The sequence below is a fragment of the Dermacentor silvarum genome, chromosome 1 (assembly GCF_013339745.2).
Source record: "Dermacentor silvarum isolate Dsil-2018 chromosome 1, BIME_Dsil_1.4, whole genome shotgun sequence".
Classification (NCBI taxonomy): Eukaryota; Metazoa; Arthropoda; class Arachnida; order Ixodida; family Ixodidae; genus Dermacentor; species Dermacentor silvarum.
In genome coordinates, this window is record NC_051154.1 from 222,105,937 (window position 1) to 222,131,669 (window position 25,733).

At 47.3% G+C, this 25,733-nt stretch overlaps 1 protein-coding gene across 2 annotated transcripts in view; it reads right to left on the reverse strand.

Annotated features, from left to right (window-relative positions):
- Positions 1-25,733, reverse strand: part of LOC119436803 (uncharacterized) — a 125,674-nt gene that overhangs the window by 55,152 nt on the left and 44,789 nt on the right. The window contains exons 12-15 of one of the 2 annotated variants that reach the window (XM_049659997.1): positions 19,297-19,451; positions 9,353-9,513; positions 8,082-8,206; positions 3,364-3,438 (exon numbers count right to left, since the gene is read on the reverse strand). In XM_049659997.1, coding sequence (XP_049515954.1) covers positions 3,364-3,438; positions 8,082-8,206; positions 9,353-9,513; positions 19,297-19,451 — 516 coding nt within the window. The remainder of the gene's footprint in view (positions 1-3,363; positions 3,439-8,081; positions 8,207-9,352; positions 9,514-19,296; positions 19,452-25,733) is intronic. The other variant, XM_037703793.2, reaches the window with a different exon arrangement.

A 25,733-nucleotide genomic window follows, 5' to 3' on the forward strand; every position in this document is an offset into this window, starting at 1 on the left:
GGGCACGAGCGCCTGCCACTGCTAGTCATCGGGAAGGCACGTAACCCAAGGTGTTTTAAGAACATTCACCACTTTCCTGTGCAATATCACGCCAATAGAAAGGCCTGGATGACCTCGGATATTTTCCAAGCTTGGCTGTGCCAGCTCGACCACCGCTTCTCTGCTAACAAGCGCAAGGTTTTACTTCTAGTTGACAACTGCAGCGCTCATACCAGAGTGACAGGGCTGCAGTGGCGCACCGACGGGGGGGGGGGGGGGGGGGGGATTCGGGGTTGTAACCCCCCCCTGAGGCCGACTTAAGCCCCCCTTTTGTTTAACCCCTTTTCTTTCCTTACGCATTTGAGTGCTGCAACTAAGATGTAAGACGCGCAATCGTCTGCACACTCGCAAAAAGCGCATTTTTTTGACAATTTCCCGTGAAAAAAATCGAAATTAGTGCTGTTTAGATGGTATTGGCAAACTGTCAACCCCCCCCCTGGCAGAGATCCTGGGTGCGCTACTGCAGGGCTGGAGTGCATCGAACTTGTATTTCTACCTGCAAACACGACGGCTGCTCTGCAACCGCTGGATCAAGGGATAATTCAGCACGTAAAAAGCAGGTACAGGAAGCATGTGCTGGAACGGCTCCTGCTGTGCAAGGAAGCAGGGTGAGAATATGACCTGACTCTCCTGACCGCAATTCACATTTTAGCGCATGTCTGGAGCGAAACGCCGCCCGCGGTCATTGCAAATTCTTTCCGGCACAGCGGCTTTGTCCACCCTGACGACTCGGATATTCCTCCAGAGGCCACTCCAGAGGACACCCGCGAGCCGACTGGAAATGTGGACGACGAGGTGAATGACACGCGTTTTGACTCTGTCCTTCCTAGTGGCGTCCAGATTTTAGACTACGTCGCTATAGACTATCATGTTGCCGTTGCTGGTCCGCTGACTGACGATGATATATTATCGGAAGTGCTTGAAGAGGACCAAAATCACTGTTCCGATGATGACGGTCAAGATGAGCCGCCAACGCGACGTCGCCGCACCGTGCAGGAGGCCGCCAAAGCCCTCGCTGTCCTCAAGGAGTTCTGCGTTTGTTCTCGCGACAGTGAACGTGCACACCACCACCTGATGGGATTAAATAAGATCGTTCCGTCAGAAATTCCGACGGCAAGGCAGACGAAAATAACGCACTTTTTCAAGAAATAAAGGTTTGTCTGTGCCGTGTACGTTTTCCTTTTGTTTTCATGGTCCATTCGATAATTCGGAATTTGGTTAACTCGGACACTTTCTCCGGTCCCGTGAGATCTGAGTTAACGAGCTTTTACTGTATAAATAAATGAAATAAATAAATAATCAGATCGTGGTTTTGGCACGTAAAACCCCATAATAAAATTTTTTTAAACTGAGCGCTGAGAACACACAGCACGCACAAAGCTACAAGCCTCCGGCGCACCTACACTGCCTAGACTCTGCCCTCAACACAGATCGCTTTCAAGATAGGCCTGCGCGCCGCCACGCAGTACGCAGTTGATGCTAGAGTACAACGCCGCGCGCTATATCCTCCCTCCCCCTCACTCCCTCGCTGGTGCCTCGAGTGCAACGGAAGAAGGCACGCTCCCTCCCTGCTTTTACAGCGTAAGCTGTTATGGGCTCATTCCAATAGCCGTTTCAGGTCGCAATAATGCCACCACCGCTCCTGCCGCGTAACTGCTATAGCTGGAAATGAGAAAAAAAGTACCCGCTCTCCACCGGGATCGAAGCCAGAAACGCTGCGCGCGAGTCGGATACTTTACCACTGAGCCACGCATGCGCTTGTGAAAGCGAAAAAAAAAAGAAAACCCTATAGATGCAGACGATTTGAGCCTCCACCAGTATGGTGGCGCCATCCAGTTAAGGCGCAGACGACGAGATGCCATTCAAACGAGGCACGCAAAAAAAAAAAAGCGATCCCTAGTTTCCGTTAGTATGGTGGCGCCATTGACGCAGGACGGACAGTTCAGATCGTTCTTGTCGAAACGAGGCGAAGAGACTTTCTCACAAAGACCCTGGTGTGCGTGGTGCTGAAATTGGAGCTACTCTTGAGCCGCTCCACCAGCTTACATTGTGACTGTGCTGCGTGTGCCGCGCAGGCCTGTGTATTTTTTTTCTTTCTTGCGCGCGAGGGGAGCCGACGCAGTCGTCGACTCCCCTCGCACGCTTTCACTCGCACATACAGCATACGGCGTGCGGCAACGGCGTTATTGCCCTTGGCCAATGCCATCGTCAATCCACCAAGCCAAGCGACACGAAAAGTAAAAATGGCCGCTTGGGCCGGCATGGGGTAGCAGTTCGCAACGTATGATGCGGGAACAGTTGCGACGCAACAGCGGAAACAATGCATTGGGTTCTATGGAAGCTGTGCCGGGACCGGCCGAAAACAACGTAACAGCCGGGAAAACCCAGCACCCAGGAACATAACAGCGAGGTTCTACTGTATTGAGGTGCAAGTCATGGTGAAGGTCCTAAATTGGCTAATATATTTACCTGATTCTAGCACGTCCCCGGATGTAAGGCACACCAAATTTTCGCGGGTTTAAGGTAACAAAATAAATATGCATCTGAATGTAACATGCCCCCCATGTTCATAATCACAAAAACGAAACGTGCAGAATTTACCTTCACAGAAGGGAAACTTTTCACAATTTTTCATAAAAGCGGTGCATTGTTGTCGCTGCTGGTGCTTCATTGGCCACAGATACTGAGTGCACAGGGGCGGTATTTTTGAGCGTGCTGTTTCAGAGATATTGCATCACTCTTGCGAGATTTAACGTGACTGAGCATCAACTCGAAGTATCCGACCAACAGCATTCTTCCCACTGTGCTGATGCATCCGGTGGCGAGTCGAGCAAGATCTCGCGGAAGAGATAGTATCTCCGAAAGTGTTTGAGATTACTGCTCCAGATTGTAGTCTGGCTCAAAATTAACCCACAGCAACCTTCACGAAAATGTGCTCCAACGCCATCTTGTGATGGCCAGGAATGAAACAGCTGAAATAGGATTTGGAGAAATTCTTGGAGCAGGAAAATCTTAGTTCTGGAACAGGAAAATAAAAATTTGGAGCAGGTTACGTGGAAAGAAAACTCCATTTTGGAGCACCAAATTCCGAATTTGAAGCAGTTTAACGGAGAAGAAATTATGCAGAAACCACCAACGATGATTTTCAATGTAACCGAACAGCCCGAACTAAGGAGTGAGCGACAGTAAAAGCACTGACTAGCACCAGTTCCAAAATAATTGTCCCGAGAATTGTGGCAGAACACAGCGACATTACAGCACAAGATTACCCATGCACTGGCCTCCATATAACAGGGTGCAAGAGCATAACCAACTAATACATACCTTGAGGCAGTCCTTTCCTTTTTTACAAGTTGTGTACATGATGGATTCTGGGGACATGAAGTTCAATGTGCCCATCTGAAAAACATTACAGCAATTCACTCAAAAATAGTTCTTGGCCCAGAAGGTGAATGCTTTGTTACTAAATTCAGCTACCACAAGTGAACCACATTGAGAAGTTCCAAAACATGCATGTCAGCTGCTTCGTTTGATTAAAACATAAGAGACAGTGATTTGCTACAGAGCACCAGGCTGCAAGTGTGTTTCATATTACTTGCCAACCATGACTCAGCGTGCCGCACTGCAACAAACAGTTTGCACTTCTTCAGCAACCACAGAAAAGCCTGTCTATTCAAGCAGCCACATTTGGAAACAGCATTGCTCACAGTACAGACATGCCATCAAAGTATGCTTTAGGGCAGTGCCCATGAATCCTAGTTACATGCTCAGCAAGTGAGAGCAAATGGAGAAGTCCACAATAATGTCACATGGAATATGCAGTCCTGACTCAACAGCCAAAGTTGTCCTCACACCTGTGTTAGATTTAAGTACTAGTATCACAAAGCTTATTCCATCAAAGAAAAACTGCCTCCGACATACTCAATTGATGGCAGAGCTTGTAAGTAAACAGTAATCACTAGTTTATTGGTCCTCGTTATAACAGACAGGACTGTAGAAATGCAAATAAAGCTTTGGAGACCATGAAAGGAGTGCAAACATTTTTATTTCTTATGGTGCAGTCGCACAGCCTAACATTTGGGCATGCAAGGCATTGGCCAAATACATTATACAGTTGACTTCTGTTAATTCGACCCTGACGGGACTGATAAAATTGATCAATAACATGAATTGAATTATTCAGCGGGTCGAATTAAACAAGACAAAAAAAAAAAAAAAACACACCACCATTTCACTTGGCTGTATATTTTACCTATTCGAACATGTCCCCGAATCAAATGCATGTCAGCTTTCTATGTGTGCAGAGTAAAAGAAACTAAAGTAGAGATAACGAAGTGTACCTGATTTTTTAGCAAGAATGGGCAAGCATCTAATATATACAGTATAGACCACTTATAACATAACCGCTTATAGCGCAGGACCGGATATAATGCGGTCTTTTCAGACTCCCGTTAATTTTCCCATAGCAATCCATGTATACACGTATCGCTTATAGTGCAGTTGCGGGAAACGAAATACCGGTTACAGTGCGGCTGCCTGAGAGTACGGAAGTCAGCGGAGACAGCGAACGCTCCCCTCAAACGGGCGCCCCAAGGAGTGCTCGAGGAAGAAAGAGACTAAGTGGAGGAGAAGGGCACGTGGTGCGAACGAACAGCCAGTGAGGCTCAAATCGGAATTTTGAGTGCGAGTCGTGAAAAATCACGGCGCGCATAGCGAGCGAGGACCACGAAACGGCCACCGCTTGCTTCACGATAACGGCTACAGCCGGCCCGGCGCCAGCTCCCCGAAGTTTCGTTTTCTGCCGTTATCGAGAAGCGGGCATTTGCCGGCGTGGGCAGTTTCGTTGGCCGGCCTGGGACAGCGCCGCTGCTTCCCTCTGCTACAGTGGCTACCTCTGCGCCGTAGCCGCAGCTTGCAAGGTCAACACGTGACTCGAAAGTAGAGGAAGCATAAAGGAGAAAGAAGGGTTCTCACAGCCATTTTCTACGCGTGGCTACGGTAGCGTGGCTGAGACGTTGGCACGTACATGCATGTTCCGGCGCAACGCAGAATCGGCGACCTTGCCATTTGAGAGAGGGTGAAATTTCCGGAGAATTTTTTTTCGTTGTTTTTTGTTTATTCGCGCGTGACATTGAGGGGTCTCTCCTATGCTTTTACTCTATGGCGGTTGGTATGATTGACATGTGATGCCCCGTGCCAAAAAGGATTACGATTGACGTATGACAGCCCGTTCAAAAGGATTAACGAGGGATGTATCCCAACTTGCTGTGGTTGTCTCGGGTGGTCCTCAATCTGGTGGGCGAGTCGCAGTGATTAATGACCCCCTTTGTGTGCATGTGCCCAGGAGGCGAGGGGGTCCACCTTCCCCGAACTGTGTACCCTCAGGAGCCTCGAGTCGCAGTGATTACTGGCCCCTTTGTGTGCGTGCGGGCAGGAGGCGAGTAAGTCCACCTTCCCCGAACTGTGCACCCTCAGGTGCCTCGAGTCGCCGCTAGCGGAGGCAAGCCCGGGAAACGTCGCCTAGGAGAGAGGGAGCAGCCGCCAAACCCCCCGACTGGACTCAGTACCTGCCACGTCACATTGACGTGAGCGAGATCCCGCCCACGAATTGAACAGGCCTATTTAAGCAGCCCCGCCATGTATTTTCTAATTATTCTCTTCTTCTTTTTTTACTTTCACCAACCATGAAATAAACAGTGCAAGTTTCGCACTAAAAATCGTCTCGCTCTGCCTGGTCACCATGGTCTACCGGATGCCTGCAGCCTGCCGACAACGCCACGCTACCTAGAAGTAACGCCAGCCGAGGTTGTAGTAACCGGCATCACAACACGGTGCCGGAGCAATGCCGGTCGGAGGCGCCGCCGCGTGATTTGGTTCGTATTAACGAGATTCGACTGTAAATTGAATGCAAACGATCTAGCCGCATTCCTCGACTGTCGCATACGCGTGGCGGCTCGGTGCACATGTTTTGCATATGTGCAGGCCTTGAAAATTGTTGCTTTGGTTATAGTGCGGTACTGCTTATAGTGCGGATATTTGCAACTCCGGCGACTTACGTTATAAGCGGTCTACACTGTATTGCACAGTGGCGGCTGGTTTCCTAAATCAGCTTCGCCGCAATAAAGTTGTGTTATGCTGCATCATACGAACAATGAATGCAGTTTCTGGCCCAATATTCTCGGAGAAAAGTTGTGCATTCGAATTGGGCAAACACCGTAACCTTACTTTGTGAACTATCATTATTTATGGTAAATTTTCCTAGGGCAGGCTGAAAATGGAGTTTTTGACAAAAGATGGCGTGTGTACAACACATTCACTGTCCTCTAAGCTCTGCTGAGACAGATGCTGCCAGTAAAGGGGTCACCATAGGGGTCAGGCATGTGCATGCTGACTGGTCAAGTTCAAATTATCCGGAAAAGGCCAATTTTATAATCGAAATAACGAAAGTTAAGGCCCATAGAAATGCATGGGCACCAGCCGGGACCTTCGGTCGGTATTGAAATAACTGAAAAATCGAATTAACCAGAGTCGAATCAACAGAAGTCTATAGTCTGGTACACTTGAGAAGACAGGAGAGGCCCTGACCAGATGACCGAAGTGCAGCAGCCGATTGCCTCCCGACTAAAGAAGCAGTTCCGCTGACACGACTCGGCCTAGCTTGAAGTGCGGGCTGCCATGTTCTCCGTCGGCGGGGACACCGGCTGTCTGGCTCATGACGTCAGTCTAGAGTGCGCGCCCATTGGTGGAGGCTCTTCTTGCCCCCTCAAAGGCGGCGGATGCCTTTGAGGGGGCAAATGCCGCTGCCTTCTAAAGTTGTACCCGACTATACTCTACCACACGATTTTAGGTTGAATGTACAAGCTTCGAATGGAAGTTGTTTTCCAGGCACATGTGGTTTCAAAACTTGTATAGTGATTCCACATGCAGTGCAAGTTCACCACTAAGAGTGATGATTGCCCTCTGCTGTGCTGCCCTCTAAAGTGTATCATGTATCAAGAGTGCAAAAAAACAGGGCATGTAGGCACAAAAGCACATGCACTTATAGGATACTGTTGTATATTTAGTTCTGGTTTATTTTTCAATGTGAACACTGCCAGGGGGTTACAGTTATCTATATGCAGTATAGACCAATTATAACGTAACCGCTTCGAGTGCAGGACCGGATATAATACGGTCTTTTCAGACTCCCATTAATTTTCTCATAGCACTATGTATACGCGTATCGCTTATAGTGCAGTTGCAGGACACGAAATACCGATTACAGTGTGGCTGCCTGGAAGTGCGGCAGTCAACCTAGACGGCAAACGCTTCCCTCAAGCCACAAATATCGTATTTACTCAAATCTAACATGCACTTTTTTCCTATAAAACAGGTCCGAAAATTGCGTGCGCAACCCTAAATCTGCGTTACCATATAGCCGTCGGCATTTCAAAATGACCGCCTCGCACGCGCATCGAGCCTAGCTCCTCTCGAGCCTAGCTACCATAGCTTCCTCCATGTGCTGCAGTACACGTGCTTAGGCAATAGTCTACCGTCTGTCTTCACGTTCTCTGCGTCTCCTCTATCAGCATGAAGTACAGAGTTCATCATGATGCCGCATTTAAAAGGAAAGTGATCATGTGTGCGGAGACGGACGGAAATTGGGCCGCATCACAGGCATTCAAAGAATCCGAAACTTGCATTCGGGACTGGTGCAAACAGAAGGAGAGGATTTTCGCCAGCAAAGCAAGCTTCCCACTAATCAAGAGCGGCTCACGCCGTCACTACTGATACCAAAGCCAGTGTAGAGGCCAGTGGTAGCCAGACAGACAGAGAACCACGCAAACAAGAGAAAGTAACCGGGAGAGGAAGTACGTAAAAGCAAAAAGGAAAAAAACAGCCACATCACAGTGTCCACTAAATTAAGTTTTATTGCCATGCAAACCCCACTGCGTACTTTAACGAGCTGGCTTATCAAGTTGATCAGAGTAATTACATAATTATTTGTCTGAACACTTTTAGTAGATGACAAGCACGCGCAGAACAATATATGCATACTGTACCGGTGACTCTTTGTGGACACTAGTAACATCCTCTTGCATTGTGGCAGCAATGCCAAAATCTATCAACTTCAGCTTCCCCGCCACAAAGAGGAAGTTGGCTGGCTTCAGGTCCGAGTGAACCACACCTGTCAAAAACAAATGCATTTATACATAGACAAAACAAACTTCACTATAACAGAATTCTCTATATAATGAAGCATTCAACTTTTTGTAACTTGTCTATAGAACACCATGTATTTAGAACCTCAATATAATGAAGTCTTTATACACAATTTCAGTATAACGAAATTTCACTAGCCCCGCGAAGAAATACTGTAAACTTCTGCGGACACAGATGGTAAAATGGTTGAATTGCAAGTGGTTGCTTGCAAACGCACCTCTCAAATCGCACGCCGCATGACAAAGAGTGATTGCCAAAGCAAAGCAGCATCGTGTGTTCTGTATGAAGTCCAAGTGCGATAAGATCATACCCTGCCCACTGTACATTTTTGGTGCGGGTGAAAGCATGCGAGGGTGAGCTGAGAAGGATGAGCACAGCCTACCCACATGACAGAGGAAAGGGGGGAGGGGAGCGAGCTCACGGTAAGGCGATGAAGCGATGAAGGAGGAGGAAGTGGGAGGCAGGTTGGCGCGAGTCTTCTTTTCTAGAGCGGTCGTGGTTGCGCATGGCTGTCAGCGCAGCTGAGCGCATACGCAGCCTGTGCGCAGTGGTTTCGAGGTCATCTGCTGCGTGTGCAAAAAGTGGCCGTGCCAAGATGGCGTTGGGACGGACAGATTTTGCTGGGGTACTCTGCAAAGATGCTTACGCATTACTGTAGGAAACTAATGGAGAGAAACCTCTTAGTGTCCTTTTGACTTGAACCGGGTGTGATGTAAACTGAGGCCAAAGAAATTTTCACTCCCATGAATGTAATGTGGCTCACACAGACATCTGCCTGCCAGCCTGAGGTCCATGGTTCAAATCCTGGTCAGAAGTATTTTTTAATTTTTTTTTATTTGTGATGCTACCGATCATCTACTATTACATGTGTTAATTTGACCAATTATGCAATTAGACATAAGGCGTCAAGGGATAGACAGATTTTGCTGGAAAACTCACTAAAGAATGCTTTGCATTAAAAGATAAGGGAAGGTATTGCAAATCCAGAGCTACGGGTGCCCTGTCTTTTCTTTTGGAGAAAATTCACTCAATCCACTCAATTGGCCCCCAAACCCCAATATGGGAGCGTGTGTGTACCCCGGCATAAATGACAGGAGCAATTGCTTCTCACGTTTGTCATGTATCTCCTTGACAGCCAGTAGCATCTCCGACCAGTAGAACTTGATGGTGACTGGACCGAGGTCATCTTTCCTGTCCATAAGCACAGTTGCAAGGTCCTGGTCACCCTTTTCCATCACCAAGGCGAGCACTTTGTCCTCCGTGTTGAGCTCACTGCAGCGAACATAGATATGCACATACAAAGAAATGCAACAGTCACCACAGCTCCTTGATTTTTCTGTATTCACTAATCTGCACTGTTCCAAAGGCCGTATTTCCTACAAAAAAAAAAAGAATACTCTTGTCAGCATGCATCAGCTGCCTAAACAAGCAAACTGGACTAGAACTAATGATAGGAGATTATTGGCAATTGAGTCAGCATTACCTTGAGTTGCACAGATGTGTGCTAACAAGATTTGAAAACACTGATGTCTAAGAATGCCTTCTATAGTAATGAGGCATTGTGCTGAATGTTATACTATGTGAAAGCATCACTTAATCACTGAAAGTGGTCAAATATAGACATAGATGATGCATTTTTTGTAATTCTTTTCTTTTTTATGTCCAATTCTTATTGCCCTTTGTCATTTGACCATAGAAAGCTCAACCTCTACTATCGTCAGGATTGGCAAGACAGTGGGATGGATGATAAAAATTAATAGAATCAGTAGAAAAGAAACCTTATAAAATACAGCCCCAGGTTTCTATTGGTATCCATGACCAAATCGCAGCAGCACGCAGCAATGCAGACATTATTGCTAGAGTCTGCTCCTTCAGGAACTACATCAGCTAAGATCACGTGGATAAGGATATCATTCCCCTTCAGGCATCCATTAATTCTGTGCATTGAAAATTTAGTTTCACGACACTTATTGCATCTTCAGAAACATTAAAAGCATACTGCAGCAAAACAGATAAATATTTTTAATTCTTTAGCAAGTTTTGTCAAGTTTACAAAATGTCTGAGCTCTCAACAGGAATGTCAGGTATAACATCATCCAACTTTTTCATGTACAGCATACTTGGAGAGCAGCCACTTGAAGAATGTGCCTGATGTAAAACATTGTCAAAGTGAGCCTTCTACATGACGACATACTGGCACTGAGAGCAAACACCCAAACATCTACCTCCCAACTCTTCATTAAAACACTGAACACATTTAAATTTGCAGCAAAGGACCAATAAGAAGAGTCGCAAGAAGTACGTGACATATTTTAAACAATAATTTTATCTCTGCTATTGCTTTTGATGCACTGCTCAGACATGCACAATTGTACACAACCAGTCAAACTTTATGGTGCAGAAAAAAAGGCATCTGCACATAACAGGCTTTTCACTCCAGAATAAGTGCCCAGCAAATGCTATAACTGTTATTTGAATCTTGTTTTAGTCATTCGCATTGTACACCTGCAGCTCCTTCAGTAAATTGTGAAGGAAGGAATGAAAATAAGAGAAGAAAGGCAGAGAGGTTAACGAGGTTAACCAGGTTAAGTGTCCGGTTGGCTACTCTGCACAGGGGGATGGGGTAAGGGCAGAAAAGATTAGAAAACAAGAGAAGATTAAAAAGAAAAGAAAAAGAAACACATCAGTCCGCACATTCTATAGTTTTTCACTAAGTCCTGTTTCTTTTAAAAAGCGTACTAGCGCCCAACAGTCTGCTGGGACCAGGGAACAAGAATTCTGGCTTCCGTAAGGGGACGGCTGTCTATCTTGCCGAGCGTGGTGCTGAGGACTTTCCTTTGTGCACTAAAACGACGACAATCACACAGAAAATTGTGAAAGTGGAAAGTTAGCAATGGCAATGCAATATCAGAATGATGACTTGTTGGACTATGTGCATGCTTACCTATACTGTAGATATGGTTCTGCGCTTTCAGATTAATCTGATAAAATGTAAAAAACACCCGCCAGTAAAAAAATTTACAACTGGGATTTATCTAAAACTCAGGATTTCAGGGTGCTCAGTTATGATCATGCGAATATGCTTCAGAGACACGTGGCACTAGAGCTGTGCTTGAGCACCTTAGAGTCAATATGATGGAAAACACGGAGGAAGAAAATGGTAGAACCCAAATCCACATGGACAGACGATGTGCAACTGCTTGTACAACCTACTCATAAAAGCTGAAGTTCCTATATGAAACTAGAACAAACTACTCTGAATAATTAACTAGAAGCTGAGTCTACTCTTTTGTATGACGTGTACAGTCTCCGTGACGTGAGCCTGCAGGCATTGTAAAAGGGCCCCTCACCAGGCCACATAGCAAATTTTGGTTATACAATGGTAATTCTTGCATTCCCTCTAAGGAGTGTTCTACCGCAAGAATTTTTCAAATTAGTTCATCAATAACCGATAGAAATGCTGAAGTGCCATAAAACCAATAATTTCAGGAGGCGAGCGCCACCGCCAACATACACTCTCTCCACTTGCCCCCATCTAGCTTCCGCAAAAGAAATTCCTTTCCGGCGTTCTCCCATACCAGAGACGGAGGATCGTGTGACGAATACGTCACAGGCCCCACCTTTTTTTAAAGTGAAGCTTTCTTTGCTTCTTCTCCCGACTTTCTGAGCGCTGCTGTGATGGTCCTGCGGCGCATGCCGCTGGGTTTCTTGCAACACCACCAGATGGCGCTCGCCTCCGCGCATCCCGGCCGGCGCCTCTGCGTCGGCAGTTTCACAGTTTGTGCGTATTGCATGTGCTGTGCTTGCTTGCTTTCCTATGCGACAAAAATGCAGGTGCTGGGCTGTGATAGCGTAAACATTACAATCGTCTACAGCCTGATGAGAGTTGAGAGTACTTTGAGCTGGCGTCTCAACAGCGTGCTGGCAACAGTATGCAGAAGTAGCACATAAACAGGCGCCAGCAAAATGGCTCTAAAGCGTGCACTCAGTGTCGAGGACACCCAGGCCCGAAAGAAGCGTTGCGCGGAACAGGAGCATCTTCACTACGCAGCGAAACGTGGTGCAGACCACGAATGTATGTGTACAATGTATACCTACAATTATAATAATTGAATTACGTACAGCCCTGTAATTCAATTGAAGTTTAACACTTTTGCCACGATGCGATGTTCCATGTGAGGCAATGATAATGCTCAACCCTCTCTGAGATTTGGAACAATGACTCAACGCCTCAAGCAAACACATCTCCTTGTGTGTTCTGTGGACTAGGCAGACAAACAGCAGTGGTACACGCAATTTACATCAACTCACCACTATAGTATTGGACGAAGAAATAAATTGGCCGCCAACATCACCGCTAATTATCGTCAATCGAAGCAAGCAGCATACAAAGCTTCGCTTACATCGATTCCCACAGTGCGTGGGATCCAGCAATGCTTTTTTTCTCTCTCTCTAGCGATTTTGCCGAGTGGCGCACTTCCGACAATCTCTAGTGTGATTTGCTTCATTTCTATCGTCTCGCGCAGATGATTTTGTCGCTCTGCACAAGAACACCTGATTAGCGGTATAAGTCAGAACCACAATCACGAGCACTGAGGCCGGCACGAGAGGATGAAAGAGAGCATGATCGTGGCGTTGAAACATTATAGAAAACGAGTCATTCTCTGCACGCGCGACTGCACGACGTGGGAACAAGCAGATGAAATGAAAGTACCGTATTTACTCGATTGTAACGCAAGTTTTTTTTCCAGATTTTTGCTACCTGAAGTCGATCCTCGCGTTACAATCGAATACCAAAATTCAAGTGCCACGATGCACACAATTCTAATCGAGTGAAATGTGTGAGTGAAAGCGCATGAGGGACGCGCGCTTTCACAGAGAGCGGATGCACAGCGGAGAGCTAATGCGGCGTTTCTATCGTGCGAAAGGCCGTGGGGGGATGGGAGGGAGAGAGGGGAGGCAATGTTTAGCTGCGGCACCAAATGCGTATCTTGCAGCCGGGTGCAAGCGAAACTGGCGACTCAGTATTGCACGCGAAAGTAGGAAAGCAGGAAGGCAGCGCAGGAGGGAGGGGGTGCGGCTTCTACTCTGCCACCAACCGCGTACTTGTACTTTGCGCGGCTGCGGGCTGTCGCGCGCACCATATCTTGAAAGCGATCTCCACACGGCTTTGACCTTTGTATGCTGTGTGCATTCGCCACTCAGTTTCCGTTGAAGCGATAGACTGCACGAACTTTCGCTCGCTGCTGTTGGCGCGCTTGCTCACGCTAGTGTTTTCACAGTGGTTGTCTGCGGTCATCGAGTGTGATCTATTCATGTTTGCTTGTGCGCACTGACACCATGCTTGTTAATTCAGTTAGTAAGCGAATGTGCCTAAGTTTATGCAGCCGATAAAACTACTATCCTTACTCCGTATAGCTCTCTACTACAGTGTAGACAGCTTATAACGTAAGTCGCCGGAGTCGCGAATATCCGCACTATAACCAAAGCAACAATCTTCAACAATTTTCAATGGAAAACATGTGCACCGAGCCGCCACACGTATGCGACAGTCGAGGAATGCGGCTAGAACGTTTGCATTCAATTTACAGTCGAACCTCGTTAATTCGAACCAAATCACGCGGCGGCACCTCCGACCGGCATTGCTCCGGCACCGCCACAGAGTAAAAGCTTAGGGGAGACCCTTCAATGTCGCGCTGCGAACCAAAAAAAAAGAGAAAAAAAAAAGAAACGCGGCCGACATTTCACCCTCTCTCAAATGGCAAGGTCGCCGATTCTGCGTTGCGCCGGAACATGCGTGTACGTGCCGACGTCTCAGCCACGCTACCGTAGCCCACGCGTAGAAAATGGCAGTGAACCCTTCTTTCTCCTTTATGCTTCCTCTACTTTCTAGTCACGTGTTGACCTTGCACGCTGCGGCTACGGCGCAGAGGGAAGCAGCGGCGCTGTCCCAGGCCGGCCAACGAAACTACCCACGCCGGCAAACGCCCGCTTCCCGATAACGGCAGAAAACGAAACTTCGGGGAGCTGGCGCCGGGCCGGCTGTAGCGGCGGCGCATGCACTTCGGCGGGCGCGCACCGTGACAGTCGAAAGTGAGGGAGCTACGAGGGAGGGCGAGGGGAGCCACCGAAACGGCAGAGTTGCCAAGGCGAAATCCGCTTCCCTGCCGCCCACCTCCCTCACATTCCACGGTCTCCGCGTGCGCCCTTCGCCGTACCGTGCCGGCGCCGCCCGCTCGCTCGCTGAAGTTTCGTTTACTGCCGTTATCGTGAAGCGAGCGCTGGCCGTTTCGTGGCCCTCGCTCGCTATGCGCGCCGTGATATTTCACGACTCGACTCGCACTCAAGATTCTGGTTTCAGCCTCACTGGCTGTTCGTTCGCACCACGCGCCCTTCTCCTCCACTTCGTCTCTTTCTTCCTCAATCACTCCTTGGGGCGCCCGTTTGAGGGGAGCGTTCGCCGTCTCCTGCTGACTTCCGTACTCCCAGGCAGCCGCACTGTAACCGGTATTTTCGTTTCTCGCAACTGCACTATAAGCGACACGTGTATACATGGAGTGCTATGGGAAAATTAACGGGAGTCTGAAAAGACCGCACTATAAGCGGTTACGTTATAAGTGGTCTATACTGTAATTTGCTATCACAATTTATGCTTTGCCTTTTGGGCGAAACTGCGACTTTTTCATGCATCCGGTGGTCTCGCGTTACTTTAGCGATTTTTTTTTTGCTGGATGCAACGAAAAGTCACCCCTAGCATTACTTGTGCTGTTTTATTTTTTCTTGATAGACGCAATAAAAAGTCACCCCTCGCGTTACAATCGAGTAAATACGGTACATCTCTCTTGCTATGGTAAGAAGTGAAACCAAAACACGCAGACATTTGGATTGTATGTTTTATTATTTCTGTAAACCTTAATTCGTCCATTGAAGCAACAGATTAAACAAATACCTGATGTTGCCTTGAATAATTCTTAAAGTCATGTGTCACTATGTGTGACGTCACAGCACGGCAATGTACAGGGTGGTCCACTCTTTCTTAGTAAGGAACACAGCGCAGCGTGGCCGCGCATCGAAGTTATGCAGTGCAGGCGCACAGGGGCTTGGAGGCGGGGCTTCGTATCGTCTGCTAAGGCAGGAGAGCACGCTGTGCTTTAGCAGACGACACATTACGAAGCCCCACCTCCAAGCTCTTGTGCACCTGCGCCGCTTACGCTTCGATGCCCGGCCACGTTGTGTGTGCTGGCGGTCCTCAGAGTGCGGCCATGCTGTGCCGTGTTCGTACTAAGAGTGGACGACCCTGTACGCAGGTGGACTTGCACCACTGACATCAATCCCCGGCTGGGAGCGCGACACCCGCGAGGAGAAGGGCAAACAGCGTTTGGTCTGAAATTTAAACTCTTTCCAGGGCGCATAGGAATGTAGCATTACTTCCATGAAAAACACACTTTACCAGACCTATCATTGCGCCATAAATGTTTCCGACTGCGTCTTTTCCACAGACTGTATCACCATAACCCACTATTAAAGGATCATCTTATTACCCATCCTTCATACATTTCATCCCGTTTTGATCACATGTTTAAAGTTGGTGTTTCATTTTTAGAACAAAAATGTGTCATGGTTTTTTTTATTCCCAAGACCAGCGCCGACTGGAACGATCTTCCTCCCTCCATTGCTGCCATTTCTGACACTGACAATTTCAAGAATATTGTATTTTCTGCAGTTTTGTAAAACCGATTATTGTGTGATTATGTGCTGTTTCTTTTTTAACAGCGGAGCTGTTGTAGGTGGAGGCTTTGCCATCTGTCAGTCCACCGTCCACCGGTGTCACGCAGGTCACGTGACCAGGAGAGGATGAGAGCCGTGCCTTGGAGGGCGGGTCACGTGACCAGCAGAGGAGGAGAGCTGGGGGTGGTGGTGACCAATGAGAGGGCACGCGCTGGGGGAGGAGGCGACCAATGAGAGGCCGTGATAGGCGCGAGGAGGAGGATAGGCGATGGGTATAAGATAAAGTGTTTCGTGCAGCGCGCCCTTTCTGATAACGCACAGAGCTGCTGCCGACGCCGTATGCGTTTCCCTGTTTGCGCCGAGCGCACGCGGTGTCCGTGACTGCAGCCGATGCCTGTGGTGGCGGCTCGGCAGGTTTCGACCAGAGAACTGGACACTCCTTGAGTATCGTCGAAGTTCATGTTGTAGATCTGTGTTTACCTGTATTTACGCAATTGCATAACGTGAAACACATGCACATGTAACACTTGTAAGACTAGGTGCAACTAAGACAGCTTCGCTGTTCGACCATCTTCACGGAGTGGAAGGGAGGTATAATTTTTTGTACTTACTGCTCCATTTTTGAATTGCCTTCGAGCCAGGAAAGTATGCAAAATAAATAAATAATACTTAGCAGACACGATCGTTAGCGCACACTGTATGCACTGCACTTGTCAGTTCAAAATGGCCAGAACTGAAGAGGGGCCCTTTAAGCTAATAGAATGACACATCTGCGACAACCTTTGGTGCGGATTGACTACATACTTGGCATTGTAGTACAGTTAAACCTGCTTATAACGAATTCCTGGATATAACGAAGTTCTTCGATTCCCCGCCGTTACTCCATAGAAGCACATGTATTTGAAACCTGTACGTAACTAAGTGGCAGCGAGAGACCCCCCTCGATATAACGAATTTTCCCCTCCGACCACCTACAGATTTCGCCCCAAATTTTGTCATTTTTGCGCGAGCAGCAACCGGAAGCACCTTCTCCGCCGCAACGGAATGCGAAGCCAGCGCACGTGTGCGTGCGTGTGTGAGAGGCGGCCCTGCATACCTCGACCCGGTGATCTTGCCGCCGCGGGCGTGACCATTCCCCCTCCCTTCATTCAAATCTGATCCTGCTGCTTGCTGCAGCTGGCCTAGCCCGCCAAGCCGGCACTCTCTCCTTTTCCAGCTGATGTTGCCGAGGCGCTGGTACACGCTGTGGCACATCAGACTCGATGAGCGCGGACACGCGCTGTCAAACGCTGGCGGCGTGTGGAAGCGCCGCTGGAGAAGCGAGCGAAGTGACCTTCGTGCTGTTGTCTATCGCTTCAACGCAAACTGAGCGCCGAGAACACACAGCACGCAGAAAGCTACGAGCCGCCAACGCACCTACACTGCTAGACTCTGCCCCAACGCAGATCGCTTTCAAGATACGGCCTGCGCGACCGCACGCCGACCCGCTATCCCTCCCCCCTCGCTCCCTCGCCGGTGCCTCGAGCGCAACGGAAGAAGGCGCGCTTCCTCCCTGCTTTTCTTGCGCGCGCGAGATTTAGATGCAGTCGTCGGCTCCCCTCGCTCGTTTTCACTTGCACATACAGCATACGGCGCGCGGCAACTGCGTTATCGCCCTTGGACTTCAGGGTACGGCCACGCTAGCGGCAAAAACACGCGGCAAAAGCAGCAGGAATCGGGGGTCTTGCGGCGTGCCGCGCAAAATGGGTTCGAGACCCATTTCTGCGGCAAATGCCGCGTGCCGCGAGATGAAGAACCAATCAAGAGCGACGAGGGTGACATCACGGAGCCATCACAACCGGAATGCCTCCGGTCCGCGCCGGGTTTTCAATCGACGATCGTCGTCTCTCGCATGAAACAACGAGCGCTCGCGGTGTTGCTCGCCTGTTAGGAGAGCGCGGGAGATGCCGCGCGGCGAGGCGCACGTGCCACGGTGGCCTCGCGGCAAGGTGCTGACGTGCGGCAACTTGCCGCTCGCTGCATGACGCACGTGTTTTTTGCCGCTAGCGTGGCCGTACCCTTATATACGGAATATCTATGAGCCAAAACCAATTTTAGGGCCACAACGCGTCATGGACACCATCTTTATATAGCAAATACGGATCTTAAGGGCCATGCTTTTGTTGGCGGAAACCGAAAATACGTCATAGTTGTCGCCCCCGGCACTTTGGGCGGCCAATGCCATCGTCAAGCCACCAAGCCATGCGACATGAAAAGTTAAAATGGCCGCTTGGGCCGGCGCGGGGTGGCAGTTCGCAACGTATGATGCGGGAACGGTCCCACAGTTGCGACGCAACAGCGGGGTTACCAATACATTGGGTTCTATGGAAGCTGTGCCAGGACCGGTCGAAAACGACGTAACAGCCGGGAAAACGCAGCCCCGGGAACGTAACAGCGAGGTTCTACTGTAACCCTATACGACGCCATCGTGACACTCGCTCTTCGTTTCTGATGCCTCGCGCTTGTGCGAAACGACACGCGTCCACGCATCCGGTACCTGGTGTGACATTCCGAGGATGAGTGCTTCGACGAAAACCGAAAACGGGTGCGCGTTACAATTGAGGGCACGTTAGAATCAAGTAAATACGGTCAACGTTTCTTTTTCGAATTTTCGTGCCGAACCTGCATATAACGAAATCCTCTTTATAACGAAGTTTTTCGGGAATTTGTCAATTTCGTTATATCCAGGTTTAACTGTATAATCAGCTTCCGGGAGTATTACGCTGCTGTTGAAGCAAGGTAGAGCCACACCACATAGCGAAACATTCCTCATGAAATGGTGAAAAAGCACAGTTTCTTTGCCTACATGTTTCAATACTGCACAATTAATATTTGGAAGTCGGCACCCATGTCGTTAATTTCACTATGCACTCTTAGTCCTGTTTTTGCATTGTGTGCCATATTATTCAACGTGATTTACATACACCAACAAGTTATTTTATTACTGCACTCGGATCACAAAAACAAGGCGGAACTGCTTGCAGTGTTTGACATGCTATCCCTTTATCTACTCTTAGTCCTGTTTTTGCACTGTTTGCCATATTATCCCTCATAATTTTGTGCTTAATCAGTCAGTGACTATAAATATTCTCTTTCTCAGTCTGTAATTTCCTAAAATGATATAGGCAGAACACTATTTCTTCCACTACTTGATACTGCACAGGTAGTTTCTACACTGTCTAAACCTTATCACCAAAATTGACTCCTCTCCATGAAGATTTGTCTTCAGCCAAATATAAAGCATAAGTGACCAGCGCTATAAAAATTCAGCAAGAAAGTGGGCCTCACCAGTCATAAAGACGAACCACACGGTCACAAGACCGCAGTGTCCTGAGAATAGTCACTTCTTGCAAGTAAGTCTTCATCACACTTGACTGCACATTTGCCAAGCTCACCAGCTTGACAGCACACAGTTCCTTTCGGTGGTTGAACATCATAAACACCTGCACAATTGGCACAACAAAAACTTTCAGAGCAAGCTTCACTGTGTCACTGCAGTCTCCCAACATTCATAGTTTTTAATAAATTGAATGTTAACCATGACTGGAAGAAATGCAGCTAAACAATGTGCACTGCTGGGCTAGTTGGTTGACACTCCGCAATTTGTCTTGCGTTAGCGAGGACAACACCTGCCTTCTTTGCTGTGGCGTTGTCCTTGTTACCATGAAAAAAACTGAATGAATGACAGCATATTATGTGTCAGGTATCACCTGCCTTTTTTTTTTTAACATTCCCAAATAAAAGCAAAAATAAACTTCGAAGATGCCTTCCATGGCCTGTGTACCAACACCACCACCAAAACCGCTGTATTCTCTAGTCAGCACTGAGCTCAGACTTGAATGTAACCTTGTGTGATAGTGAGACACCAAGAATGCTTGCAGCATGGCACCCAATAGAATCAGTGCACCTACACCGTGGACATGAGGTGGTTGTTTTCTACATCACATCAGTGTATGGCAAAAACTAGTGGGAGACAAATACAAGAATGGAAGGTGCAGGAAGGGACCATAATTTTGATTCTCAGTGGTGGTCCAGCTAGTTTAGGATAAGGAGCAATTTTTGGAGCAGGAAAAATGTCATTCTGGAGCAGTTTAGGAGCAGACACACCAGCATTTTCGAGCAGTTTCGGAGCAGAAACATTGGTCCTTTTGAAACACTTGGAGTAGTACAGCAGTAATCTGTAGCCATTTGGCGAAGCTTGTTATTACTGTGCAATCAGTAAGTGCTGCTCAACAGTGAAGCAAGACACAAAGCCAACAGCAACCAATTAAATTTGCCTTCCCACGGACGGTATACCATGCACGGTATGTTGCAAACATCTTTATTTGGGTAGGCGAGGAACTTAATTTTGTAAACAAGTAAACGAAATTTTGTAAGCTAACGAGAACAAAGATATGCGCCTGGGCGCAAGAAAGATGTAACGATGCACAAAACAAAGTTATGGCAAATGTCTTACAGGCATTTCAAATGACAGATGTGCTTTGATATGCTTTACCACACTAGACAAAATGTGTATTACGCCCAATAACAATGCTAGAAGCCCAACAAGAGACTGTGAGTCTATTAATGACGCCAAGATGCCTCCGTATGCTGTGTCGCAAAGATGGTGATGGTGGAAAACAATGTTCGTACCATCCCGTGCACTCACTTTCATAGCGTCCTCGAATAGATACAAGTCGATTTGGTGCAAAAGCATAACTTTTGTCGCCGATACCCGACCAACCTTTCGAAGAACTACCGATTAGGCCTAATGCCCAAGGCAGTGTGCCATGGCGAAAATTGGCTGTTGGCCAATGTGACCGGCAAGCTTACCACAAGCCGTCGCGGAAAGTTTGCCGTTGGTATCTTCGTATGAGTGGCTAACCGGCGATCGGTTCTGAGATCATGCATACGTGTTTTTGACAACCATCGAAGCCGGCAATTACTGCAATCGCACATAGAAGTTCGCAGATTGACAGAAAGTTCTGAACTGCATGTGCAAAACGAGTCAGTCTGTGTGCATAAACACGTGAATGCAATGCGATGTGCGTGCCTTCCAGTGGCTAATCGGTCCTATATCTTCGCACATAGGCGCTGCTTTCGTCACCGTTCTTTGTCGACGTTGGGTATAGGAATTGTTTCGATCGGACTTGACCCGGACGACCCTTGTACCAAGACAGGCATGCCTCATTATCAGATTGTGGTTTCACCGCGTAAAATTTTGCAGACTTAATTTCCATATTCCAGAATGAAATTTTATTTTGTCCCAAAACCAATTGCTCCTTCCTACTCTTGGTATGCTTCACTACGTATCCCTTCTGTATTGAGGCGGAGCTGACTTTCGGGAACCGGCATTACCCAACACTTCGTGCTTTCCGAGCTTCGAAGCCACTGGCGAGGATTACAAAGGCGGAGTCAGCACCATTGCTTACAGCGGCGAATTGTTGTAATAAAAAACACAGCAACGAACAGCAAGAAGCTTGGTAGCGAACGTCTAAGTAGCCAGGACTAGCGTTGCCGCGGTGGTGGCTACGGCTGCCAGCGGATTTGTATGCAAGAGCGGCTGTTCAAGTGGCCAGATAATCAAAATGGCGGCGGTGGTGGCTTCGATCAATGCCGTTTCCGAGCTGCGGTCATGGCAAACAGTCCGGAAGATCAGACGGCGAAAGGTTTTCGTGTCCAAAATTTCTGACGTTCTTATACATTGACTCTATGGGGTACCGTGGCGGTGTCGCAAAGGCGTCCGAATTATTGGGCATGTCCGAAAAATCGGGCGTCCGGAAAATCGGTCATTGACAAACCCTATTTTTGAAAACACTGCATTGCCGTGAAAATGCGAAAATACCGCAGTTTTTCGCAGTTGGCGCAAACGGCACTTGAGTGGGCGCAGCCAGGAGCAGGCAAGTCGAATTGTAGCAAAATGGCGCAAATGGCGCAGTTGGACCGCCACTGTATTCTCATCCCTGTGGAGACAAATCTCCGAGGAGGACAGTCAGATTGGCTGCAGCAAGAATAGTGAATGGGCTACTTCAACTGCAGTGAGAGATTATGCATGGGCCATGAACAACAGTGACTCAGCAACATGTTCGCTGGTCTCCAAAAAAGAGTTAACCCTTTGAGGGCTTTTGCCGTACATGTAGGGCACCGTTGATCCAGACGGCATGGTTTTTTATGTACGTGTACGGTGCTGATGTTATGTTTGATATTTCGCGCGTATTCGATGCCACTGCTTGTTGAGGGGTGCTGCCATCTCTATGGAGTCACCTAAAGTAATCTGAAATCATGTTTCTGCTCACTGGTGCACACAATACAACCCGTTTACCTCCGAGCACTCATCACATGCTCGCGTGCATGCTGTCTGCTACCTCGAAGGCGTGCATGCAGGAAATGCTTTCATTTTTTATGGCTGCCGCTATTCCGTTTTTGGTAGTGCGGAGTGGTCAAAGTTCACAGATGCTAATCAGCTTTCATTTTCGTTTCCTTCAGTTTCGATTCCCCTTTCGGTAACGGAGGTGCACGAAGTTGGGATTTTGGTATGGCTGCGCACGGCGCCTATTCTCCCGGCGACTGCTCAAATGTTTTTTCTTCAGACACGTTCCCGACGCGTCTATTCTTCTGATGAAATGTGTTTTTAGGACAGCAAATTGATAGCCATAAATTTTGCTAGATATCTTACCGAAAGCATATTTGTATGTATACTGTTTGTGCGAGTAAAGAGTATTTCGGGCAAAATATTGCTCGCAATAAATTTTTGCTGTATTCATGAGTTTTCCATTATTTCCTACAACAGGGATTGCAATAAAAAAAAGATTGACCAAAGAGGCACAGTTTTTCCGAAAACATTCGACTCTCAAAGGGTTAATAGATTATGGCCTTGGATGCCAGACTTCAGCAACTTCATTGTAAACTTTAGAAATGGAACACAGCATTGGAAAAACAGACAAACCACAGTTGTGTCAGAGCTATGGCTTTAAAAATCATTCTGAAATTGTTTCATTTTCTCGCAAGCAATAATCGTCTGCAACTCATAATTCAGGTTTTTCATTTGGTTACAAAGTGTTTTTTGGCATTGATGCAAGACAGCCACATGTACAGTCGCGAGCAAAAGTTTGTAGACCAAAGGGGCCACGATTTTATTTTTTTTTCTTCGCAGCCTGGGCATTCCAGCTGAAATTAAGAGCGCACGCCTAGGTGCACGTGCTTGACCAATACAACGTATTAAGCCAATTCGAGGCCGCGGAGCTGTGCTTGAATATATTTAAATTTTTTGCTGATGCCGTGGTCTCCAAACTTTTGCTCGCAACTGTACAAGTGTCTGCAAAAGAAAGCTAGTGCAGATAGGTGGAGACAATCACAGTAGGCAAAGTGCACTGCCGGTGATTTCAATTTTTTCTTTATATATGAATGAGCTCCATTGATTTCACTAAATCCGCTCATCAAGCAGTGGTCCTTGGGGATGGTCATGACCCCTGATTGGAAATCCTGCCAAGCGAAAGCTGCTGCTAGAATGACTGCCACTTGCTAGGTGATAAACAAGTGACAAAAAATAACAGGCTTAACTTTTTTTGGGGGGGCTGTCTGCCACCTAAGTGCTCTTAGTTGAAGTAATCAAAATTCTTTACAATCACAAATAAGTTATTATTTATGGCCAACTAAGAGGTTCCAACAACTGCACTTACTTACAATATAATTAAAAACTTTTTGTCTGCCTCAAGCTCTTAGTGACATCACAAGTGATGAAACAATAGGCAGAAGGAAAGCAATGAATGGAAATGCAAAGCAAATACCAATAAAAATACACTACAAACAATAGTAGTATTTTCAATTATGTATATTAGTTTAACTCAAGAATATAATTTTCGTAGAATGTAGCAAAGAAGGAGCACTGATTTACTGTGCAGAAAAGGTTTTAAACCCCTGTCACACGGGCACCCGCGAACTCCTTTGAACTCCGTCGTCTTTATCTCGAAGCTCGGTGTCACACGGTCTCCCTTTAGCCAAGGAAGTTTAATGGAGCTTCTCGCGAAGGGAGTTCGGCAATGACCATTACGGCTGGACGGAGTACTCTCGTTCCCAGATAGCGACAGCTGCGAAGAAAACCACCTTGATAAAATCGTCGTAACTGGCTCACTTACAAATTTTAACATTATTATTTGTTTTGCATTTGGTTATACACCACGTAATTGGAGCTTTCAATTAGTTTTTAAGGAGATGATTGCCTTTACTCTCTACACCATGCTTCTCCATCCTGCATGGGGAAGTGTCGTTCTGCCATTTCATTTGTTTATCCGCGCGTGAGCCGCACGTGTCGTACGGCAAAACTCTCCTGGCGAGAAACACCGCAATCAGCGATCCCGGCAACTATACTTTACTTTAACGGCGACTATATATGTGAAAAGTTGCACGGGGAAGTAAGCACAGCAGCGCCGTTTCTGTCCCATGCGGTGCCCACCGAAAGCTCGCACTGTGCCATGTAGCACCGCCGCAACTCCATTGCCACAAATCTCCATTAGGGAGTTTCATGTTCAACGGAGTTCGCAGGTGCCCGTGTGACAGCGGTATTAAATGATTCTTGCACATGTGTCGTTCCATGCCAAATGAACCAGACATTGTACTTGAGAGTCTCCACTTTCTAAAAAAAATGATGAAGCATTATTTTAACTTTCCTGTCTAACCAATTTTTATAATCACAGCATTGATCAAAATTTGTCATGGTAAAAAATATATACAGTATGTAGCAGGGTGCCTTCAAAATATTTTAAAGCAAGAAAAGGCATAGTGCTTTCATATTCAAGCCCATCAGAGGAAGCTAGCTTGTTTTACCGGATGCATTTAAGGTATCACTACAGTGAATAGGAAATTTAATATTTTCACAAAAATATACCCACTTTACAGAGCCCCTTCAACTACATATTGTAACATGGAGAATCCTGCGTATAGTTTCTCCCCGTAACAATATTTGTTACAAAGCAAGTGATAAAAAGTGGCAGAAAAGTACAGATCTCTTGGACAAGCCGTTGCGAAGCTGAAGAGATCCTAAAGATATGCGAAATGCCTCATGTTCTGGGAAGAGGTTTTTGGTAATGCAGTCCAAGCAAAAATGCGAAATCGAGTACACTTCGAAGTTTATACCAAGATTTCTTTCTGAAAGTTTAACCTGGTATAGTTTATGTGTTAAGGGAGAAAATTATTTTATATTGCTACGTGAGAGACATTCAGCCTGGGGCAGACGACGAAGAAGACGGTTCTCTCTGATGCTGGTGGCTGTCCACCATGTTGGCTAATGTTCGGCTCAAATACTGTAAATACAGTGTAAATTGTCCCGCCTTATGTCGTTTTACGTAACAACTTTGTGGTGGAAGTGCTGGGTAAGTTCCCTGTTTCGATCACGGAGCTCTGCAATGGCCACGTCATCACGCTTTCGACTATGTCAGTCAGTGCAGGCACATCGTCTTCACCCCCTGCCCCTACCGTGGCTCCCACCTACATCGTTCTGCCTCCTGCTCGTGATCCTGGCGTATTTTTCGGACAGGATGGGGTTGACGTCGACAAATGGCTCAACCTTTACGAATGGATCAGCGCCGGCTACAGGTAGGACCCGACCCTTATGCTCGTCAACGTGCTTTTTTACCTCGATGGCCCACCGCGGGTGTGCTTCGAGATGCACGAGGCGGACATTACCAGCTGGGACTTTTTCAAAGAGAAGATCCGCGACCTTTTCGGTGAGCACAGCACTGCTCGGCAGA